At 31.9% G+C, this 20,655-nt stretch overlaps 3 protein-coding genes across 3 annotated transcripts; 1 reads left to right on the plus strand and 2 right to left on the minus strand.

Annotated features, from left to right (window-relative positions):
- The first annotated feature begins 4,919 nt into the window (after window positions 1-4,919).
- On the plus strand, window positions 4,920-10,547 carry LOC125855705 (uncharacterized). The gene is made up of 13 exons (XM_049535441.1): window positions 4,920-5,156; window positions 5,790-6,515; window positions 6,981-7,460; window positions 7,550-7,642; window positions 7,717-7,839; window positions 7,924-8,052; window positions 8,333-8,413; window positions 8,485-8,574; window positions 8,664-8,961; window positions 9,053-9,188; window positions 9,278-9,410; window positions 9,708-10,237; window positions 10,322-10,547. The coding sequence occupies exons 1-13, from the start codon at window positions 4,920-4,922 to the stop codon at window positions 10,545-10,547; spliced, it is 3,282 nt and encodes a 1,093-aa protein (XP_049391398.1).
- A 962-nt stretch (window positions 10,548-11,509) lies between these two features.
- Window positions 11,510-12,269, minus strand: LOC125854233 (uncharacterized). The gene is made up of 2 exons (XM_049533730.1): window positions 12,063-12,269; window positions 11,510-11,953 (listed from the first exon to the last, which is right to left on the minus strand). The coding sequence occupies exons 1-2, from the start codon at window positions 12,267-12,269 to the stop codon at window positions 11,510-11,512; spliced, it is 651 nt and encodes a 216-aa protein (XP_049389687.1).
- Window positions 12,270-12,272: 3 nt separating this feature from the next.
- Window positions 12,273-13,254, minus strand: LOC125855706 (uncharacterized). The gene is made up of 2 exons (XM_049535442.1): window positions 12,744-13,254; window positions 12,273-12,559 (listed from the first exon to the last, which is right to left on the minus strand). Exons 1-2 carry the CDS (start codon window positions 13,252-13,254, stop codon window positions 12,273-12,275), a joined length of 798 nt encoding a protein of 265 aa, XP_049391399.1.
- Window positions 13,255-20,655: the final 7,401 nt, after the last annotated feature.

Consider the following 20,655-nt stretch of genomic DNA (forward strand, 5'->3'; position numbering starts at 1 on the left):
TTTTTTAAAGTTTAATGTGTGATAGTTTTTTTTTTGTTTTATCAGAATATATATCAATTAATGTTTATTAATTATAAATATATATCTATCACCGTAAGAAACAAAAGATACAACGTTTCATTATAAAAATATCGTATCATGACTCTTAAATATCACAAATTTTTTTACGGACATTTAATTTGATGTCATTATTCTTAGTATCGATATTTAGGTTAATATCGGTAATAAATTTATGACATTCTTAAGAAGTGACAATTATCTTACGAGCCTTAGATTGTACATGTACTTGTCGTTCAAATTATGATAGTTTCTATGTGATCTCCCTCTTTAATTCACACATAACATTTGACAAATATAACCATTACCTCGGTTTTATGGAAAATATTGGATCCAACACAAACACAAGAAGAACCTGACCCATTAACACACACAAATCACAATTGGTAAATCCTAATATTTCTTGTTATTACTAGGATGAAAAAACATTTTGAAAAAACCGAAGAAATAACTGAACTGAACCAAATCGCAACAAATTACATACATATATTTTATTATTATACATACATAATATATATTTTTATAAACAATTTTAAAGATCAAAATTTATTTATAATTTACTTATGAAAGCGAAAATGCCCAAAATGAGAACATTTATCTCATTGATTTCATGAATATGAGTGTCTATGACAATTTTTTGTGGGATTGAAAATGTCACTGTCAAAATAATAAATTTTGAATTTATTCATTGTAAATTCAATTATTCAAAGTTATGTAGTGTCATTCATTCTAACTATTTTTATTTTTTTTTTTGAATGGATTGTTGTCACTTTTTTCACGTATTGAACGAATAGTTTCTTTTATTTTTGTCTATGGTTAATAAACCGAACCGAAACGATAACAACCAAACTGATAAATACATATTATATTTGGTTTAGTTTGATTTTGATAATTTTAAAACTGATTGAGTTGGTTTGGTATTTATTTGGACCAATACTAATCCAAAACGACCCTTGAACACCCCTAGTCATAGGGATGAAGCTAGATAGGGTCGAGAGGTTCATCCAAATATCATTTAACGAAAAATGATATGGTTAACACTATACCGGACCGCGAATTCTTTCTCTCACCACCATTGTACAGAAGTACGTAGCGAAATACCTACCGTCTCTCACCATATTATCATTTTTGTATGAAATTTAAAAGATCTAAAATGTGTGCATCAACAATATAAAGATTTTGTAGTTTAATGTGTTATAGTGGTTTTGTTAGATCTTTTTGAAATTTGGGATGCTATATCTAGTGACCTTAAAACCAAAAACTTTAGAATCACTCGGTACAACCTTATTCACAAATGAATAAAGTTGTACCGAATGATTCTAATAAACTTAGCAATTTTCGGGATGTTACAAAAAATTAGATAAGAGTCATCCTAATTAATCTACAAACACATACTAATAGAGTAATAGTAGTTTTCAGTAATTTATTATGAAAATTAAAATCCTAGTTTCCTTGGGTCATCCACGCACAAATGACTTCATATTAAAATTGAACAATCCGAAACCACACATCCACAAAAAACATATTTCATGCATGAAAAAAATAAAATAGATATTAGTTTTGGTAGTTAATTAGCTTGAACAATAAATACGTTGTAAGAGTGTACAGAGCCGAATTAAATCACAAATCGAATCAAATCGGAAAAAGCTCTCGAGTAATAGTTTGATTTGAGTTGGTTTGGTATTGGAAAAGAAAATCCGACTATACTTGGGTTAGTTTGATTTTAAATTAAAAAAAGTCAACCCGAGACCAAACCAGCCCAACATTATATATAATTTTTAAAATTTATTTTAAACATAAAAGTATTTACTTTGATGTAATTTCTAAATATTACTTATATATTTTCATAATTTTTATCTTTTAACATATTTTTTCAAGTTTTTTGAAACTTAAGAATTTGAATAGTCCAATAAAGGCTACCGTCCATAGATATTAGTAACTCTAATAAAGCTCAATTCAAAATCAAATCAATACTAATGCTAACAAAATAAATTAATTCAACACTAGAATGACAATAATGTTAAACATTTATTCTTTAGTTTTACATTGGTTTAGACATTTAAAATACATAACATATTTTTTTTGTTTAATGTTTAATCATGTAATTAATACTTATTAGACTTATTTTAGCATGATTTAGTGTTTTTAAATTCTGATCATTTTCATTATGAATGATCAGTTTGCAATATTTATTTTTACGTTTTTATTATTATTTTTTATTGAATATTTTAGTGTCATCACTCATCTCTTATTTTGTGTTATTTTCTTAAAATCGCCTTAGATAGTTGTATTTTGGTTGAGCTAAAGAAATATTTGGAGCACAGGTTAATTATATGTTTGCTTGAATACTTTACCGAAAAAATCTAAAAACCCAAAAAAAATCGAGGCTTATTAGTTTGTTTTGATTTAGAAATTTAAAAATTCGACACAAATGGTTTAGTTTGGTATTTGAAAAACTCGAACCAACCCGAAAATATTTGAATTGAAAAACTCGAAAAAAAAACTCAAATTTTATTAGTTTGGTTTGGTTTATAAATTTAAAATTTTGATACAAATAATTTGATATTTGAAAAATCTGAACCACTACGATTACGTACCCCTAATAGGTAGTTTCCTTGGCTCAACCATACAAACAAGAGTTAGTTTGTTGGATGGTCTTTAATCAAGTTATGAAATTTACTTCAATTTCCTTTTTCATACGTAGATTTGACAAATGTATATATTGATCACTCGGTTTTATTGAAAATAGTAGCTTCAGAGCAATCACCTGCCCCATCAACACTCACACAAACAAATTAAAGAAGCATCAATAAAATTGTAATGTACATAGAGATGGTATTTCTTAGATGTTACCAAAATGAAAAGTAAAATAACTAGGATTTTTTTCCTTCCATGCTTCCTAAGAAGTGCGCCCTTGTATTTCATAACAGTTATATTCTTTTATGAACAAATGACTTTTTAGGAAAAAAGTTACTCTTTTTCTCTTTTTAGGAAAAAAGTTACTCTTTTTCTGAACAGACACAACTTTTAATTAGTTGCTCCCTCTCTAAACAATTTAATTAGAGATTTGATCTGACCCGACACAAGTCACTTAGATATATATTATTTATTATTAAATATAAGGAAAAAGGTTAAAACAAATGCCCTTAAACTATGTGAAATGAACAAAAATAGCCCTTTGTTTATAGTTTGACTCAAATATGCCCTTGCAGTCAATACTTTGGTCCAAAAAAATCTGTATAGTTACTAAATGGGTCAAAAGTGTCCTTTTCCGAATAAATATATTATTCAGACTTACACAATTACATATGAGCAACTTTCACATTTAGCAAACATAAAAATCATTTTTGTATATGCTATAGCTATAGTTTGCCTAGCTAATTGCGATTCATAGCAAACTTTATGTTTGCTATGGAGCATCAGATTGTATAAATCGTTGGGGGCATCAAATTTGTATAAAATCGTTGGCAGCCTCTCATTTGTATAAATCGGTGGTAGTCTCTCGTTTGTATAAATCGCTAACAACCTCTCAATTCAATTTTTTATGTGTTTGTATATCTGCATAAAATTTGAATTTGTATACAATTGAATCGAAATAAAATGTTTGTATATCAAATCTCTCTCTCTCGCTTTATACAAACACAAATTATACATTGTATTTTGTATAATCTGTGTTTGTATAAAGTGAGAAAGAGAGATAGGCAAAAGAAAACTGGGCAGGGGAAGATTTTTATTGTATAATTATAAGTGTATATATAGGACGAAGATATATGTATTTGCATGTGTATATACAATTTTTTCTTGCTCTATACAAACAGAAACACAATTTATATATTTGTGTTTGTATAAAGTGAGAGAGGCGAGGGAGAGACTGGCGAGCGAGAGAGGGAGAGTGGTGAGAGAGAATTTCAGGGAGGCAAATAACAACAGTTTGCTATGGGTTAAAAAATCCGAATTTTATTAGTTTGGTTTGATTTATAAATTTAAAATTTTGACACAAATAATTTGATATTTGAAAAATCTGAACCACTACGATTACATACCCCTAATAGGTAGTTTCCTTGGCTCAACCATACAAACAAGAGTTAGTTTCTTGGATGGTCATTAATCAAGTTATGAAATTTACATCAATTTCCTCTTTCAAACATAAGATTTGACAAATGTAATATATAAATCACTCGGTTTTATGGAAAACAGTAACTTCAGAGCAATCACCTGCCCCATTAACACTCACACACAAATTAAAGAAGCTTCAATAAAATTGGTAAATCCTAATATTTCTAGGAAAATTGTAATGTATACATAGAGATGGTATTTCTTAGATGTTACCAAAATGAAAAGTAAAAGGGATAATTGTACATAATGGCAAACTTTTAATGTAAAATAAATACAGTAGCTACCGTTTCATTTATTTCCTTTAAGGAGCAAAGTTTCGGTCAGTTTGCTATTTAATGGCCCCACCGAATTGTATAAGTAAAAAAAAAAAATTCATGTTATTCTCTTCCTTTTATACAATATCTTCTTCTCGTTTATATCTCTTTTTTCCTTCAATTTCTCCCAAATTTTCTCCCCAAAATTAGTTTGAAATTTCAAATCTCCACCAGCATCGCGGTTTCAAAATCCATTCAAAAATTTCAGGTACCGCCAAAACTTATCTCAATTGATTACTTTTAATTTTTGTCTATTTTTTTTCAATTTTTTCAAGCTAAAATTCACATCAGTTCATAATCCATACAGTGTTTTCCTTCAAACAATGGATGCCAAAGATTCACAAGAGGTATACCCTTGCATGTCGAAAATAGTGCTGAACGCCCATCTTTTTCCTTGGGTTTAACTCAGGATTTTGGGGAGGTTTCAGTTCAATGTCCAAATCCAACACAATGCAAGAGATCAAATCCAAATTGAAAAATAACCCAATCAGATTGGAGGGAATGAGTGCGAAATCGAAGCAATCCAACATCAAAATTGTGGAGGGAGGTAAGAAAGATCAGTCTGCTGCTGGGTCAAGTAAAAAAAGGAAAGAAAAAACAACTAATTATACAGAAGAGAATGCAAAAAGAAAGAAAGTTGTTGTTTCTGGCTTATTGGAGCATAATGAGGTATTTGTATAATCATTATTTTTGTATATGTTATGATTATATATTTTTCTTATATTTTCTGTGTTGCTTCATGTCTTATAATTGTTTGTTTATACAGTTTTATATAGTCACTATGTTAATATCCAAAGTTAAGTGTATAAAATAGAACTATTTAACTATACATACAAGGTAAACAACTATACATTTGAAATTTGTTGTATAATGTATAATATATATACATTATAAACATTTATACAGTTTTGTGCATTGTTTTATGTATAAGTTTTTTTCATTGTATAAGGATCCTATTTGTATAATCTTCCTTTAGACATATACAATTCCACAAACTTATACACATACATAAATGGTTTGTATTTCACTATATATACAATGTAAACAATTATGCATTTGAATTTATTTGTATAAGTATAATATCAATAGTAATTGTGTTCGTAGCGGTACAACAATTTATCTATATATACAATATAAACATTTATACAGTTGAAATTAGTTTGTATAATGTATTTTTTCTTTATAAAACTTGTATATGTTATTTTCATTTAAAAGCTATTTCATACATTTTGATATCTGTACTTGTGTCTTAATTATGTATACGTGTGTATTTTTAGTAAAATTATATATGCATTTTTTCAGGCTGTTAAGTTTTTAGGAAAAAGAGAACCAACACGCATACCTCACATGCAGTGTTACACAAATATTGAAGTAATGAAAGTGTTAGCTACAAAGCTTACTATTTCACAGTATAAAGAATTTTGTGGAACAACATGTTTTGCCCAATTATCTAGCATTCGTAGGTGTCATGTTCAAGCACAACTGATTAGGTGCATGTTTTTGAGAGAAATTGAGGGTAGCTCAAAAGATGCAATCCTGATACATGTGAATGGCACCACTTTGCGATTCACCATTCGTGACTTTGCTATAATAACTGGGTTAAAATGTTCAGACAATGAGAAGGATTTTGTCTTTAATACCCAAGAACCAAACAGAATTATTCTTCAGTATTTTGGAGTCGAAAAAGCCATCACCAAGAGTCAGTTGGTTGAAAAGTTTGATAATAAGGTTTGGGGGGATAATGATGATGATGCGATGAAGTTTGCTATATTGTTTTATATACATTCATTCATCCTTTCAGAAGAACCAACCAGTACTGTTATTGATAGGAAAGACTTTGATTTGGTTGAATCGGGCAGATACATTGACTACCCATGGGGTAAAAAGGCTTTTGACCTGCTGATTCTGCATTTGCACACTAAGATCAAACACGATGGGAAGTATTTCAGGTTGTATGGTTTCCCACTTGCTTTGCAAGTGTGGTTTTATGAATGTTGTTCGAATTTTGATGAGGAAATTGCTGTTAAGGTATCTCATCACATCCCTAGGATACTTAACTGGAAGACAAAAAAAGATTTCCCTCGTCTAAGCTATTTTGCTAAGGGCATGTTCAGAGACGACAACAATCCGGTACGCACTGTACAATTTTATGTATAATATATTATCTGTATAAATATAGTATACATATATAACTGTATAAATATACAAATGTATAAATATATGTATCAGTTTGTGCTATAGAAAACTATATGTATAAATTTGCTCCATGTATTATTATTTATACAAGTTTTTGACAATGTATAAATATACCTATAAGTATGTGAACTTTATAAACATAAGCTCATTTGTATATATAAGCTTATAAACTGTATAATTATACATATAAGTTTGTCTAATGTATATATATATAAACTGTATATATGTTTTCACAGTTGATTAAGTAAACATTTTGTATAATGAATATGTCAATATGAACATGTCTATATTTTGCAGCTTGTTTTTAAGAATATAACTCCAACTCCAATGGAACTCAAGATTCTTGAATTACCTCCTGAGTATGTTCAATCAGATTCATCTCCAACAGAAACAGCAGCTGCAAATGCTTCGGACGATGATTTTCAGGATCCTCCATGTCCAATAAATAACAAGGGAAAAGAAAAAGTTGATAGTTGTTTGTCGCCTCCTAAGAAGAAATCAAGGCAGACAGTCACTCCTATTCAGAAGAAGACAACACCTAGGGTCATTTCAAAGCAGCCTTGTTTAATAAAGTCTCCCCGACGTGCCAATGTTGCAAAAAGACCTAAGTCACCACTTCCAAAGAGGCAGGCCAAAAAACATGCTAATGTTCCATCCTATACAGGCATTAAGCAAAATGTTGAGATTAAATCAAGTGTTCCTTTCGAAATACCATCTACCAGCAAGTCACATGATTTCAGTATATCGCGTGATGAGTTTGATCAATTCAAACTCTCGGTATTTATTTTTTAATTGTTTTTATTTATTAAAATTATTTTTAATTTGTATATTTAGTGTTAAAGTTACCTATATATGTCCAATTTCAGATGGAGAAACAGTTTACTGATTTAAGGAACTTCATTGAAAACAACTTCAAAGTTGTGTTGGATTCTATCAAATCAAAGAATGCGGAAGATAAGGTTTGTTAATATAGATCAATACATATATATTATACATAATTATGATAAATATACATTTAATATTTTTCTTTCAGGGTGATGGTGTAGAAGTTACAGATAAAGTGCCAGTCGGTGTCGTTCAATCCGAAGAACCTTCTCAACATTTACCTTCTGAATTGAACTGTCAATCTGTTTTTAATGATCTAAATGATCAAGAGGTATTATACCTATTTTATCTTGTTCATTATTTAAACTTTTATGGCCTTTTGTATATAATGTATATTTTCTTAAAAAATCTGCAGAAGGTTGTTCGAGTATCAGTCCCATCATCTACTCCAGATGTTAGTATTCACCAGTCAAAATTACACTCTCCAGCTGGACAATCAGCATTTAGCCCTTTAGTTCAACAATTCAGTAATCCCGAGCCACAGGTAATTTATTTCTTTTGTGTTATAAACAACATTATCAATTGTTATATACAAATAAACTAACATACATATAGAGTTAAAATGTTTCCAAACAAATAACATACATATACATATACATGTACATGCATGTGTAAAGATATTATTATTATACATATACAACTAAGTAACTGTCCAAATGTATAATTATCTATTGTATAATTTAATAGCAATATTCAATTTGTAACAAACTGTATAATAATGTTGAAATAATTATTACTAATATACAAAGTTATATTTGTTGCAGGGTCACAACAATTCTGGAGTTCCAATCAATTTTAAGGTTCAGAACACTTCCAATATTTTTGAGGTTCAAAACAATTCTGAGGTTTGAATTCTTCAATAGCTTTTTTTGTAATTTTATAATATATAAATATATGTTTATACTTTTATACATAGAAGGAGAATTGTGAAGATGTTCCAATTGAAGTGGTCAAAGAGGGATCTCAATTCATGGATGATCAAACAGACTTCAACAATTCATCTTTTGTATGTTCTTGTCATATTACTTTATAATTGTATATAATCGGATCAATTGTATGTTCTTGTCATATATTTTGTTTATTGTTATATAACAGCAGGATTTGTTGAATGTTATACACGATCAAACTGAAAAGATGGAAAAAGAAGAATTTTCAGATACAAACAAAGCAGGATCATCCAATGTCAATGAGTTAGTTGTTGAAGAAGTTTTAATGCCTCCAGCACCTCTTCAAATGGTACATGATGACCAGCCAAATATTAATCTAGAAAGAAGCATGGTGTTACATCCTTTGTTAGCTGTGGACGCGCATACACCATTACCAATTCATAGGGAAAGGCGTCCAGGCCCATTCAACACATCGCCTTATGTGACATCATTCGGTTCAGAGTCTGGTACAACAAAATTAACTGTTTACATAGTAATATATATATATCAATAAATGTTAAGTCTTATACAGATTATTTATGTCTTTACACATTTCAGGTAGTTCATCAAGGTTCCATTTCTCGTTTGATTTGAAACATCCATTTGTTGCAATGTCTGATTTGGAGCGTACAACTCTGTATATTCATTTCTGGAAATGGTTAAATGAAGGGCTGCTTGTTAGACACAACACAAAGTAAATCATTTAGTAATTGTTAAATATAGAGATTTAATTTTATATGTGTATATTTGTATAAATTTGTCTTTTTATTGTTATTTTGTTAGGAATGGCAAAGAAGAGCGATACAAAAAGAACAAGTCTGTCTTACAAATGTGGTTTCATTTTGGAATTGTCACAGTCCAAAACAAGAACTGGTTCTATAGGCTTGCATACAAAAATCAATTGCTTGATGACTCGGTAAGCTTTACATTATTTATTTCATTATACAGTTGACATGTTCTGTATAAATGAACTTTTTATATAATGTTATTTGTGTTATATACATTTACTGTTTCTCTATAGATTTTTTGTGCTGATTCATACATAACAACCTTTACTGTTTTGATAAATCTGAGTTTGTTGTTTGTGGGTCATTGTACTGTATAATCATTATTTTTACATTGTCTTATTGTTGTGTTGATTCATGTCTTATACTGGTTGCTTATAAAATTGTGGTTGTATAAATGTATAATTTATATCTTCTTATTTTTACAGCACGTAGATGTCATTTTGTATTATATACGCAAAAGAGCCAAGTACTCCGACACCAATGCATTCAGTTTTATCACTGTCGATTGCAATTTCAGTAATCTGATTACCAATGTCTGGGATGCTTATTATAATTTTGAAAGTAATATTAACAAGGAAAGTACAGAGGAGTCGATTATTGAGTATATTAACGGATACAGAATGCATGTTGCTAGACCTTGGCATACAGTTGATAACATCCTCATTCCTGTTAACATCAAGGAGATCTTTCATTGGATTTTGATTGTTGTGTCTATTAATGATAGATCTATACAGATCTATGATTCTCTTAGGGGTGGTGCCCTACACGATTCGTCAGTTGAGAATGAGATCAAGAAATATGCACAACTTGTTCCCATGTATTTATCTAAGTCTGATTTTTATGGGAAGAAAGGCATTGACATATCTTCACACCCAAAGTACAAGTCCCACTCTGAATGTGACTCTTTTGAAATGATTTATGTCAATGATATACCACAACAAGATGCAGGAAGCCTGTAAGTTTTATTATGGTTATTTTTATTCAAATAGTTATTGTTAATTTTATACTGACCATAAAATTGGATGTGTTTTATTTTCAGCGATTGTGGACTATATGTTGCTGCTTATGCAGACCATATCAGTAATGGAAATGTGGTTCCAAAATCCTTCGATTCAGAGTTCACATGTATTCAATATGCTTCTTTATTTTGGAACTATGGGGTGCAAAAGATCCAAGCCGATGCCACTAATGACAGTGAGGCACCAGAAAGGCCAACCAGGATTCATAGGGATTGTGATAGTAGTGAAAAGATCACAATTAATTAGAACAGTACTAAATTTCTGGTTTTTTTTTTTGAATATGCAAATGACATGCATAACAACCTTTACTGTTTTGAACTTTCAGTTTTTTGATTGTAATATACTCATTTGATCGATTAAGTCTTTTACTTACTTGTTTTTGTTAATTTCATTATATATGCAGTTTAACACTTTAATAATTATACAAACTAAATTATATAATGTATATTTATACATTAACTGTATAAATCTATGTGTATCTTTTATGTTGTGTATATGTATACACTTATTGTTGTGTCAAGTAAAAAAAAAGGGAAAGATAAAACTTACATTTATACATATCACAATGATAAACTGAAGTTGTGGTTTGTGGGTCATTGGACTGTATAATCATGTTTTATATTGAGTGTATAAATATACATTTGTTAGGATTATACAATTTGTTCATAAAGTTTAATTATACAAATCAACTTATACAATGTTTGTTTATACACTAACAGTATAAACCTAAGAGTACATTTAAGTTGAATATATACATCTACATTGTTAGGCTTATAGGATGTTCATAAAGTATAAGTATACAAACCACTTAACTAACAACATCTATTTACAGATTAACTGTATAAATGTCGAAAGTTTATACAATCTTTAATTCCCTTAATTCATTATGAATATACATTTTCTGTTTCAAAAAGGGAAAATCAATATAACTAATACAAATAGAATACAATGTTCAATATCCAGCTTATACAAATATAATAAAACGTTCAATTTAATTTATACATATAGAATTTATGTATATGATGTACAATATATACGCCAACGATAATTCATATTATATACAAGAGCATGAATACAAAATGAAGATAAAAAAGATCACAATTAATAGGACATAACAATTTTATTCCATCATTAACATTCCAGTTCAGAATAACATTCAAGTATCTATAAAATCGAATTTTACACTCAAATATAATCGAAAGAGCTTATTAAACTTCTTGAGGTCTGTTTCTGCATGAACGCCTATTGTGACCTGCAACTCCACATGTACTACACGTATGCTTCCCTTTGAGACCAAGCAATTCACGTTTTGTTTTTGAACGGGGTTTATTTTTTGGCCTTCCTGGAGGTCTTTTGAATTTTGGAGGCCGGACTTCATCATACATTATGTATTCAGGTATCACCCATTCTGCTACATTAGGCAATGGATAAATTGGTATCTCATAAATCTTCAAAACCGTCTTTGATTTATACAAATCCGAGCAATATCCATCAGCCACTAGACTTTTTCGCTTTAGTACAGCCCAAGCATGTTCACATGGTATTTCTTCGTATTGAAACCTTCCACAACTGCATGTTTTATTCTTTAAACATACCACAAAACTCCTACCATCATCAGTCACATTGTATATATATTCAGTTGATGGCACAACCTGTTTCATACAAATAGATTTATTTATATGTATAAGTCTATGCAATTGTATATATATTCTATCTGTGTGCATAACTGATTAATTAACACTACATATACATAAAACATACCCTCATTCGTGTGCTCATTGCTTCATTTTCGATCAGTATCTTCTGAAATTTTCCAATCAACGGAGTAAATGTGCAGGCTACCTCGTGTTTGTTGTCATGATTCCATCTCCCAAACATCAATCTAACCTCTTCTAGAAAATTAAAAATTGGTAATTCACGTGCAGACACTAATGCAGCATTTATACTCTCTGCAATGTTAGACGTCATAGCTCATCCCCGATGAGTTTCTGCATGACACCTTGACCACTTATCATATCCAGCTAGCTCCAAATACTCTTTGACACCTACATCAACCTTTTCTACAGTATCCATCAACCTATCAAACTCAACTTTACTGCAAGTCTTTGCCATATTATAAAACACAGGACTTAGCTCCTTTGATACCTTCCTAAATTTCTTCTCTACATTACACCACAAGTGCCACATACAAGCATAATGTGGCACGTTTTTATACACTTTTGTGACTGCCTTTATGATGCTCTCATTTCTATCGGAGACTACACACATATTACTCCTTTCCCCATAAGCCTCTCTTAGTTGTACAAAAAACCAAGACCAAGATGCGTCATTTTCTTAATCAATGATACCATAGGCCAGTGGGAAAATATGTCCTACATGTTTATTTACATACAAATTAACATAAAATCAAAAATATACATTCAAAAACACAATGAAACATACCTGCTCCATCCATTGTGCTTGCAGCCACAAATGTTCCATTATACGGTCCTCTTAGGTGACTTCCATCAACAACTATGACAGGCCTGCAATGATCAATGCCTTGTATACAATTATTCAATGCAACAAAAAGATACAAGAATTCATTTTTGTCTATTTTCTTTAGACGTATATGCGAGCCTGGATATGTAATATCCATCATATACAAGTATGCTGGAAGTTTGCTGTAAGATGCAGCTGTGGTGCCCCTCAATGAAATCAGAGCCTTTTCTTTAGCCCTCCAAGCCAATGAGTAATTTACATCAACTCCCAAATATATCTTTACATCACTCCTAATATCAGAAGGTGTATATTTTCTCTTGTGATCAACAAACTTAGGCTTAACGATCCCACCAATCAACTTGCTTGTTGCATGTTTTTGTGAATACACTTTATCCTTCAAAGGACAAGTACGATCTGTATTAAATGCTCGGATCCTAAACATTCCAGACTTGCTGATATTTGATGCTTTCATCAACCACTCACATTCATCAGAAATACATTCCAGCGTATAACTACATCAGCAAATACAGCACAACATATCAATATACAAATAACTAAAACACCATATACACTAATGTATTTGTTGTATAAACTAGTTACCTGATTGCATTTGACCTCACAGTTCTATATTGAAATCTATTTTCAATTGCATAATTTTGCATCACAGATTTCAAAGTGGCTTTGTTCTTATACACTTGGTCAATCTCCACGTACTTATTACAAGGATCTGAAATGACTCCATCGCAGCTCCCTGACCCCAAGACACAAAGCGGCTCTACCAATTCACCAATTGACATATGCATAGTCTCAAAATCAGCAATACCATCATTACAAATTGATGTAACCATATCATTCTCCTGATTTGAACTTTCACACAGTTCAGTGATATTGCTACTATTATCCATTTTGCTTATACAAATTGGATACTTGTTGAAGTCATCTGCAGACTTTTTAAGCATGATATACACTCTAACACCCATGTCATTGTGAATCAACATTGGCGTTTTGCTTTCTTTAACCCTATACTAAAGTTTCAGCTTAATCAAATTTGTATCAACACCGAGTTGCATTGCAATAACATTATACAACTCCCTATACGATGAACTTTCTTTAAAAATCACCCCCTCAATTGTATAGTCAACGTAACAATTGTCATTGTCCCATCTACCGGAATGCATAACCAAAATAGCTAATGAAGCCATTTTTCAAAATTTTTGTATTAAAAAAAAGTTATATATACATATACATTTATACTATTAAGAATTTCAACAACAAACATAATGTATATTTATACAAATTCTAGCAACTTAAGTTATTCACATATATACATATTCCAATTACATACTCATATAAACTTTTATATACACATTCTGCATATACATTTATATATAAACAATTATATACACAAATTATAACTTTATACACAATTATATAATTTCATACAAGTGCAGTGTTATGATGAAGATAACTGTATAAAACATACACATAATAGTTTCATATATGTATTATACATATCTTACTGAATCATATCTGAAAACCTATACGTATAAACTCTAAGCAAATATACAAATCCGAACACAAATATTACTGTGAAATGAGCGAATCTCCGATCACAAATTCAAAATAATCAACAAGTTCATCCAGAAAATTTCCAGATCATAAATTTTTGTAGATTATAAATTAACTATACAAATCATAATTGTTAAACTCTATTTCGAACAAAATATACACCTCTCAATATACATTCAACTTAAATTGATGATAGTTAAAAAGGAAATCTGATTTTGAATACATGTTGAACACCATCTTCGACCTAAAAAAGCAAAATCAGAGTATGTTTTCGTCATGAAATTACCTCCTATTGCTATCCCTACAGTCCAATGATCTCGATTGTTTGTGTAGTACTGTCAATTGCTTGATCAATTTTCTGAATTGAGTTACAATGGAGTTCTTACTGTTGAAGACGAAGAAGGAAGGGAATTCGAATGCAACAAAACGTGAGTGACTTCAGTGATTTTTTTCCTTTTTTTTCTAACCGAAATTAACGCCCTTTTCTTTTTTAAGCTATCAAAATGTATAAAATAAAATAAAAATTGACAAGCGAATATACAGAAAGAAAAGTCCATATCAAACTATAATTTTGCTACGGACTGCAATTTTACCAAGTTTGCTATAGCATACAATTAGCAATTTTTTATTTGCTATATGTAAAATTTTCTCAAAGTAAAATAACCAGGATTTTTCCTAAGAATTGCACACGTGTATTTCTTTTCATTTCATTAACAAATGACTTTTTAGGAAAACAGTTACTCCTTTTCTGAACAGACACAACCTTTAATTAGTTGCTCCCTCTCTGAACAGTTTAATTAAATATTTAACCCCGACCCAAACCATTTATCTATATATATATATATATATATAAAGTAGAATTACTCAATTAAATAGACTAAATGAGCTCGGCTTTAAAAGGACCTAAAAGATGGTTTCACCCACCTGAGAACGTTCCTTTATATTACAACTTTCCTAACATTAATTAGCTAATTATGTATGGTGGTTATTTGACCATGCACATGTACATATAGAAGACAACTACAAAAACAGGCACACACAATAGAGATCGAAATTAATTGAGAGAAATAACAAAGAAGAAGAAGAAGGAAATGCAGAAGAAAATATGAATAACTTTCACACTACTATTATGGAAGGGAAATAGCATACAAAATTTACTACTACTATTAAAAATGCCTCTATATATACCATCACAATTTAACACATCAAACATACAAGGAAAATCAAGAAACAAAGATCGATAATTAAAAAAAAAGAATGTCTGAAGCAAACAGCCGTGGAGGAATGGGGAACAATAATAATGGTGGTAAAACAAAAGGTGCGAGTAGTGTTATTCCAGCAAAGAAGAAGTCGGTGCAAAAGATGATGGCTGAAAAATTAGTCGAAGTTGCTTCTTCTCTTGTTAAGAGTGATGATAAGAATAAGATCAATCCTCATCCTGATGATGATTCCACTTGACTTCATATTTAGTCTAACCTTTCTACTAAATAATAGTGTGTATTATGGCTTTCTATTTATATATGTTTCGATCTCTTCGTTGTTCTTGTGCTCCATGCTAAAGTCCCAAAGATCAATTTGTATCTGTGTATTCTTGTTGTTGTTAAGTGTAAGTTATATATGTGATAAATAAAGTTTGTTTGTTCAGTTGTGGGATAAAGTGCACGAATACCTGTTTTTTTTTTTTGTTGTTATTAAACTTGTGCGTGTCCCATTTATGTTTTTGGACATATGTTTACTAGTTTAAATAACTGTAGACCTACGATGTTTGAAGTTAGTTCGAACGAAATCTACTTTCTTACAAAATGTTTAAAGTTCGGTTAGATTTTTTATTTTAGTCATTTTTTTTAATGAAGTTCATGCATATTAGCACTTTATAGCTATAGTTTTGCTATTTGCACTCCTTTGATTTGTATAAATCGCGGCAATTTTTATAAATTGAACGTCTGTGTCTATGAAAATTGTGTTTGTATATGTATATGTTCTTTGTGTTAGGCTAGAGACTAGAGTGGCGAGCGAGATTAGGAGGGAGAGGGGAGAGAGGGCAGAGAGTGGAGAGAGGCGAATTGTATATGTATATCGGTTATATAATTGTATAATTAATGTAACTATTGTGTATATGTATCAATGATTGTGTTTGTATATATGCATAAAATTTGAAGTATACAATTGAATCAAGTTAAAACATGTAATGACCCTCCTGGTCATTTTTGCATCTTGCCTTCTGTGTGTCGTTTAGAGAGTTCCTGTAGCGATCCCAAGTCATTTATGACTTGCTGGAACTGACAGTTCAGTCACCTAGTCGTTTGTTTGGTTATGGTGTGGGTTTTAGTGTTTCGGAGCTTTTGAACCTTGAACGATCATTTTCGATAAAAAGTTCAAGAAGACGACCTCAAAATAGAATTCTGACGGTTCCATCAACTCCGGAATGGCCAAATTAGGATAGCAGCATAGTTGGCACGAGTATTGAGGCTTTCGATGCAAGTTTGGTTCATTAGGCGTTTTAGCCTTTGAAATTTGGTCTAAGGTTGACTTTGGTCAACATTCTTGAAAAACGCGCTTGGATGAAAATTATGTCAGCGCGGTTAGCTCCAGAATGTTGATTTTGGTCTAGACCGACCTTTCGTTCGACTCCCGAGGCCTCCGGACTCATTCTGTGCCGCTCGGTGGATTTTGGTATAAATGACTTTTGGAAGTGGGACCCACTTTATATCGAGAGGACTTCTGATGGAAATTTTGACTGCGCCGTTAAGTTCGGAATGTCGAATTTAGTACGGTAGCATATCTGTTTTATTTTTATCGGGTTCCGAACGAATTCCAAGCACCCCGTCGGAGACTTTGAAGAATTTAGCCAAAGCTAAGATCTGGTACAACTCTTTAGCGGCCAGAGTTTGGACCTTTAACGACCAGCTTTTTGGTTTTTAGCGACCAGTTTCGCCCTTTATAAAATCCTAATATCTTTATTCCTCATTTTCTTTAAAGTGCAATAACTTGATCTTTGGAGCTCCAATCTGGGCGATTCAAAAGGCAAAGCTGTGAGATTTTTCGAAGACAACTTGTTGGTGAGCTCAGAATCTAATTTGGGTCCCCGTTCGAGGTAAATTTCACAAAATACCTGCTGCCACGATCCCTTTTTTGTGAGCTTGATTTGGGATTTTTTAGACTTGTTTTCTCATCCATTTTAGGTCCGATTTCAGCGATTCCTGAGTCCATTTTGAGAGGTTTTTTGAGGAGAGTGTTATGGTGTTTTCGGAATTACTGTAGACCGCCTGTTTCTGGTAAATATGTTGAATTAATTGTTGTCCATTTCTTTAGTTCTTGAGGAAAATTTGGGTTTTGGTTGCATGTTGGTTCTGTGTTGTTTTCGAGCCCCGAATTGTGTCCCATCATGGAACACAAGTTCGGGGAGCTGTTAAGAACTTATTTTTGGGGTTAATTCCAAAATTTTCAGCGCGGGACCGAATTTCCCCGTTTTGACCCCAAAATTGGTCTGTCTCCGTTTCTTGCGATTTTAGTGTCTAAACGATCACAATAATGTTGTGACTCTATTTATGATAGTGTGTCAGCGTTTCGAGGTCGTTTGGAAAGAGAAAGCTCTAAAGGAGTGATTTTGGAGCGCGCGTGATCGGGCTACAGGTAAGCTACGACTTCCCTCTCTTAGATTGAGCTCTAGAGTGTGAATGCATGTTGATTAGTTGGGATTTGGGTTGGTAGTTATTGAATCATGCATAGGTATTTAGAAATCATGTTTTGGCCTCTTTCGGAAATTATCAGGTAACTATGAGCATGCTATGTGTTACTAATTGACCCTCCTTGATATGTGGAGTGCTTGTATGCTTGATTACTGTTTATCTGAAGCATGTTGGGCCTTAGTTTAGATTTGACTAGGGCTTGCCTTAGAAATACATTATTCAGAACTGATAGGCCTTAGTTTTGCCCCGACGTCGCTCGGCCGACTTAGATCCCTGTAGAGTGGTGTAGCAAACTTGAGTCTGATAGTTTGGGCCGTAGCTAGGCGATACACTTGCTCCAACAAAAGTTATCCTTATTTCCCCGATGTTACGGCTTTCACGAGTTACGTAAGCGACACTAGTTCTGCTTCGCGATTTGAATTTGATTTTCGATTCGGTTCCAAGGACTTACATTGATTAGCTAAGTGTGAATGGCGTTCCACGGACATTTATGAGCATGGATCGATTAGGACTCTTTCAACATCTACATTGGCACCTTTATAGAGCATCCGATTTAAGGTCCAGCCTTTATCGCCCAGATACTTTTATAGAGCATCCGGTTTAAGGTCCGACCTCTATCGTCCAGATACTTATATAGAGCATCCGGTTAGAGGTCTGGCCTCAGTTACTTGATACTTGTGATTGGTTACTTGGGTACTTCTGGTGAGCATCCGGTTCGAGATTTGGCATTCGTACTGTCAGATTCTTCTAATTGGGGTTGAGGTTCTGGTTTGATGTTCTTCGTTCTTGGGTTCTCATATGCAATTCTCTTTAGTTATAGTTATTCTGTGTACTCGTCGGGCTTATGAGGGTCCGTTCAGGTTTTTAATTAAATTTGCACACGAGTGTACCTTCTGGGCTTATGGGGGTCCAGTTATGTGTAGTTAGCTTATAGATTACTTTAGGTAGTTCTTTCTACACTCGTGCGCATTCCATTGTTACTTAGATTTATGTTCTTGACATCTGTTTGTGTTATTCCTTCTTTTCATATTGCCTTTACTTTTCAAGTTCAGTCGGCCTATGATACCTATTGGGTACCTGTTGTTTTGGTACTCATGCCACGCTCTGCATCTATTTCGTGATACAGGTCCGAGTACCAATGGCCAGCATTGATCCAGTTTAGAGTAGTCTGATCCGGAGATGGGGGTGAGCACACAGCGTTTTGTACTATTTCAGTCTCCATCTGTATATATAAACTTGTCTTTTACCTTTCGAGACAGTGCAGTCATTTGTGGTCCACTTTTGGGACTTGTACTCGTTTTGTCAGTAGCTCTGTATTAGTGACTTCCAGGTTCTGAAGGGATCTTTATTTGTATTTATGTTTTGGGTTGCTTCCGCCTGTTTATATTGTTATCTTAAATTTTGCCTACTCTTGTTTAGTTTCTGCCCTCAGACCCATTACTTGTTGTTCTGGGTTATGGGTTGACTTACCTACTGGTGGGTTATAGTAGGTGCCATCATGACTCGAGGAATCGGGTTGTGACAAAACATTTATATTTGTATATCAAATCTCTCTCGCTTTATACAAACACAAATTGCACATTGTATTTGTATAATTTGTGTTTGTATAAAGTGAGAGAGAGAGAGAGAGAGAGAGAGGCAAAAGAGAACTGGACAGGGAAATATTTGTATTAGTATAATTATAAGTGTATAGGATGAAGAGATATGTATTTGTATTTGTATATACAGTCATTCTCGCTTTATACAAACACAAACACAATTTATACATTTGTGTTTGAATAAAAGTGAGAGAGGCGAGGGAGAGAATTGAGAGTGTCGAGAGAGATTCTAGCAAGGGAGGCGAGATTCAGGCGAGGCAAAGTGTTTGCTACAAATTAGAATTAAATGAAACTATAGCTATAACATTTATTTTGAATTAATAGTTTGCTATAATGCACAATTTTCCCTCATAATTAACCATAAAGGTTTTTTTATTAGATTTCTTTTGTAAGGAAATTCGTAGGAAACTAAATTACGTGTGGATTTTCATGTATAATCTCCAAGAAAATTTCGATGTAATTCACATTTTTCTAGTAGTACTGAAAGCATGTGGTTTATGTTGTATGAGGTTGCTCCTTTCTTATAAATTAGGATCTATTCGAGTCCTAGGTATAAACGAAATCTTGATAGGGAGAGTTTTTCTCAAATGGGTCTTACACAATGAATTCGGATTAGTCGGACTCTATATATATATATATATATATATATGAGCATAATTACATATCCTTAATACCTCTTATGAATAAAGTTAGAAATCGTATTATGTTATAGTTTTAGGTACCTTGCTTGTTTAGGTGTAACTATTAATTTTGCCCAATCAAAGTTAAATCTGCTTTCAGGATTATATATATAAGAAAACAACTAAAAATATACAGCAAAATCAAAACAACATTAGTAACAATTAAATCAACAACCAACTCAATATAAACACTATTTATTTTCCTAGTGTAAGGGGCAACGATTATTACCTTCATGTTTAAAAAGAATATATAAGAACCAATTATGGAGAGAATGCCCATTCATTTCCTAATGCTCTTCGCTCCTAACTTATTTATGCATTTGATATTGACTACAAA

This window comes from Solanum stenotomum, chromosome 2, assembly GCF_019186545.1.
Source record: "Solanum stenotomum isolate F172 chromosome 2, ASM1918654v1, whole genome shotgun sequence".
In the NCBI taxonomy this organism is placed as follows: domain Eukaryota; kingdom Viridiplantae; phylum Streptophyta; class Magnoliopsida; order Solanales; family Solanaceae; genus Solanum; species Solanum stenotomum.

Bases quoted from the DNA above. Each gene is read 5' to 3' on its own strand.
- LOC125854233 (XM_049533730.1), bottom strand. From the start codon at position 12,269: ATGACGTCTAACATTGCAGAGAGTATAAATGCTGCATTAGTGTCTGCA. The intron at 11,954-12,062 runs GTATGTTTTATG...TGTATGAAACAG, and splicing joins CAATGAGCACACGAATGAGG to GTTGTGCCATCAACTGAATA.
- LOC125855705 (XM_049535441.1), top strand. From the start codon at position 4,920: ATGTCCAAATCCAACACAATGCAAGAGATCAAATCCAAATTGAAAAAT. The intron at 8,575-8,663 runs GTATGTTCTTGT...GTTATATAACAG, and splicing joins ACTTCAACAATTCATCTTTT to CAGGATTTGTTGAATGTTAT. The intron at 10,238-10,321 runs GTAAGTTTTATT...TTTTATTTTCAG, and splicing joins CAACAAGATGCAGGAAGCCT to CGATTGTGGACTATATGTTG.
- LOC125855706 (XM_049535442.1), bottom strand. From the start codon at position 13,254: ATGAAAGCATCAAATATCAGCAAGTCTGGAATGTTTAGGATCCGAGCA. The intron at 12,560-12,743 runs GTATGTTTCATT...ATATGTGTGTAG, and splicing joins AAGCACAATGGATGGAGCAG to TCTCCGATAGAAATGAGAGC.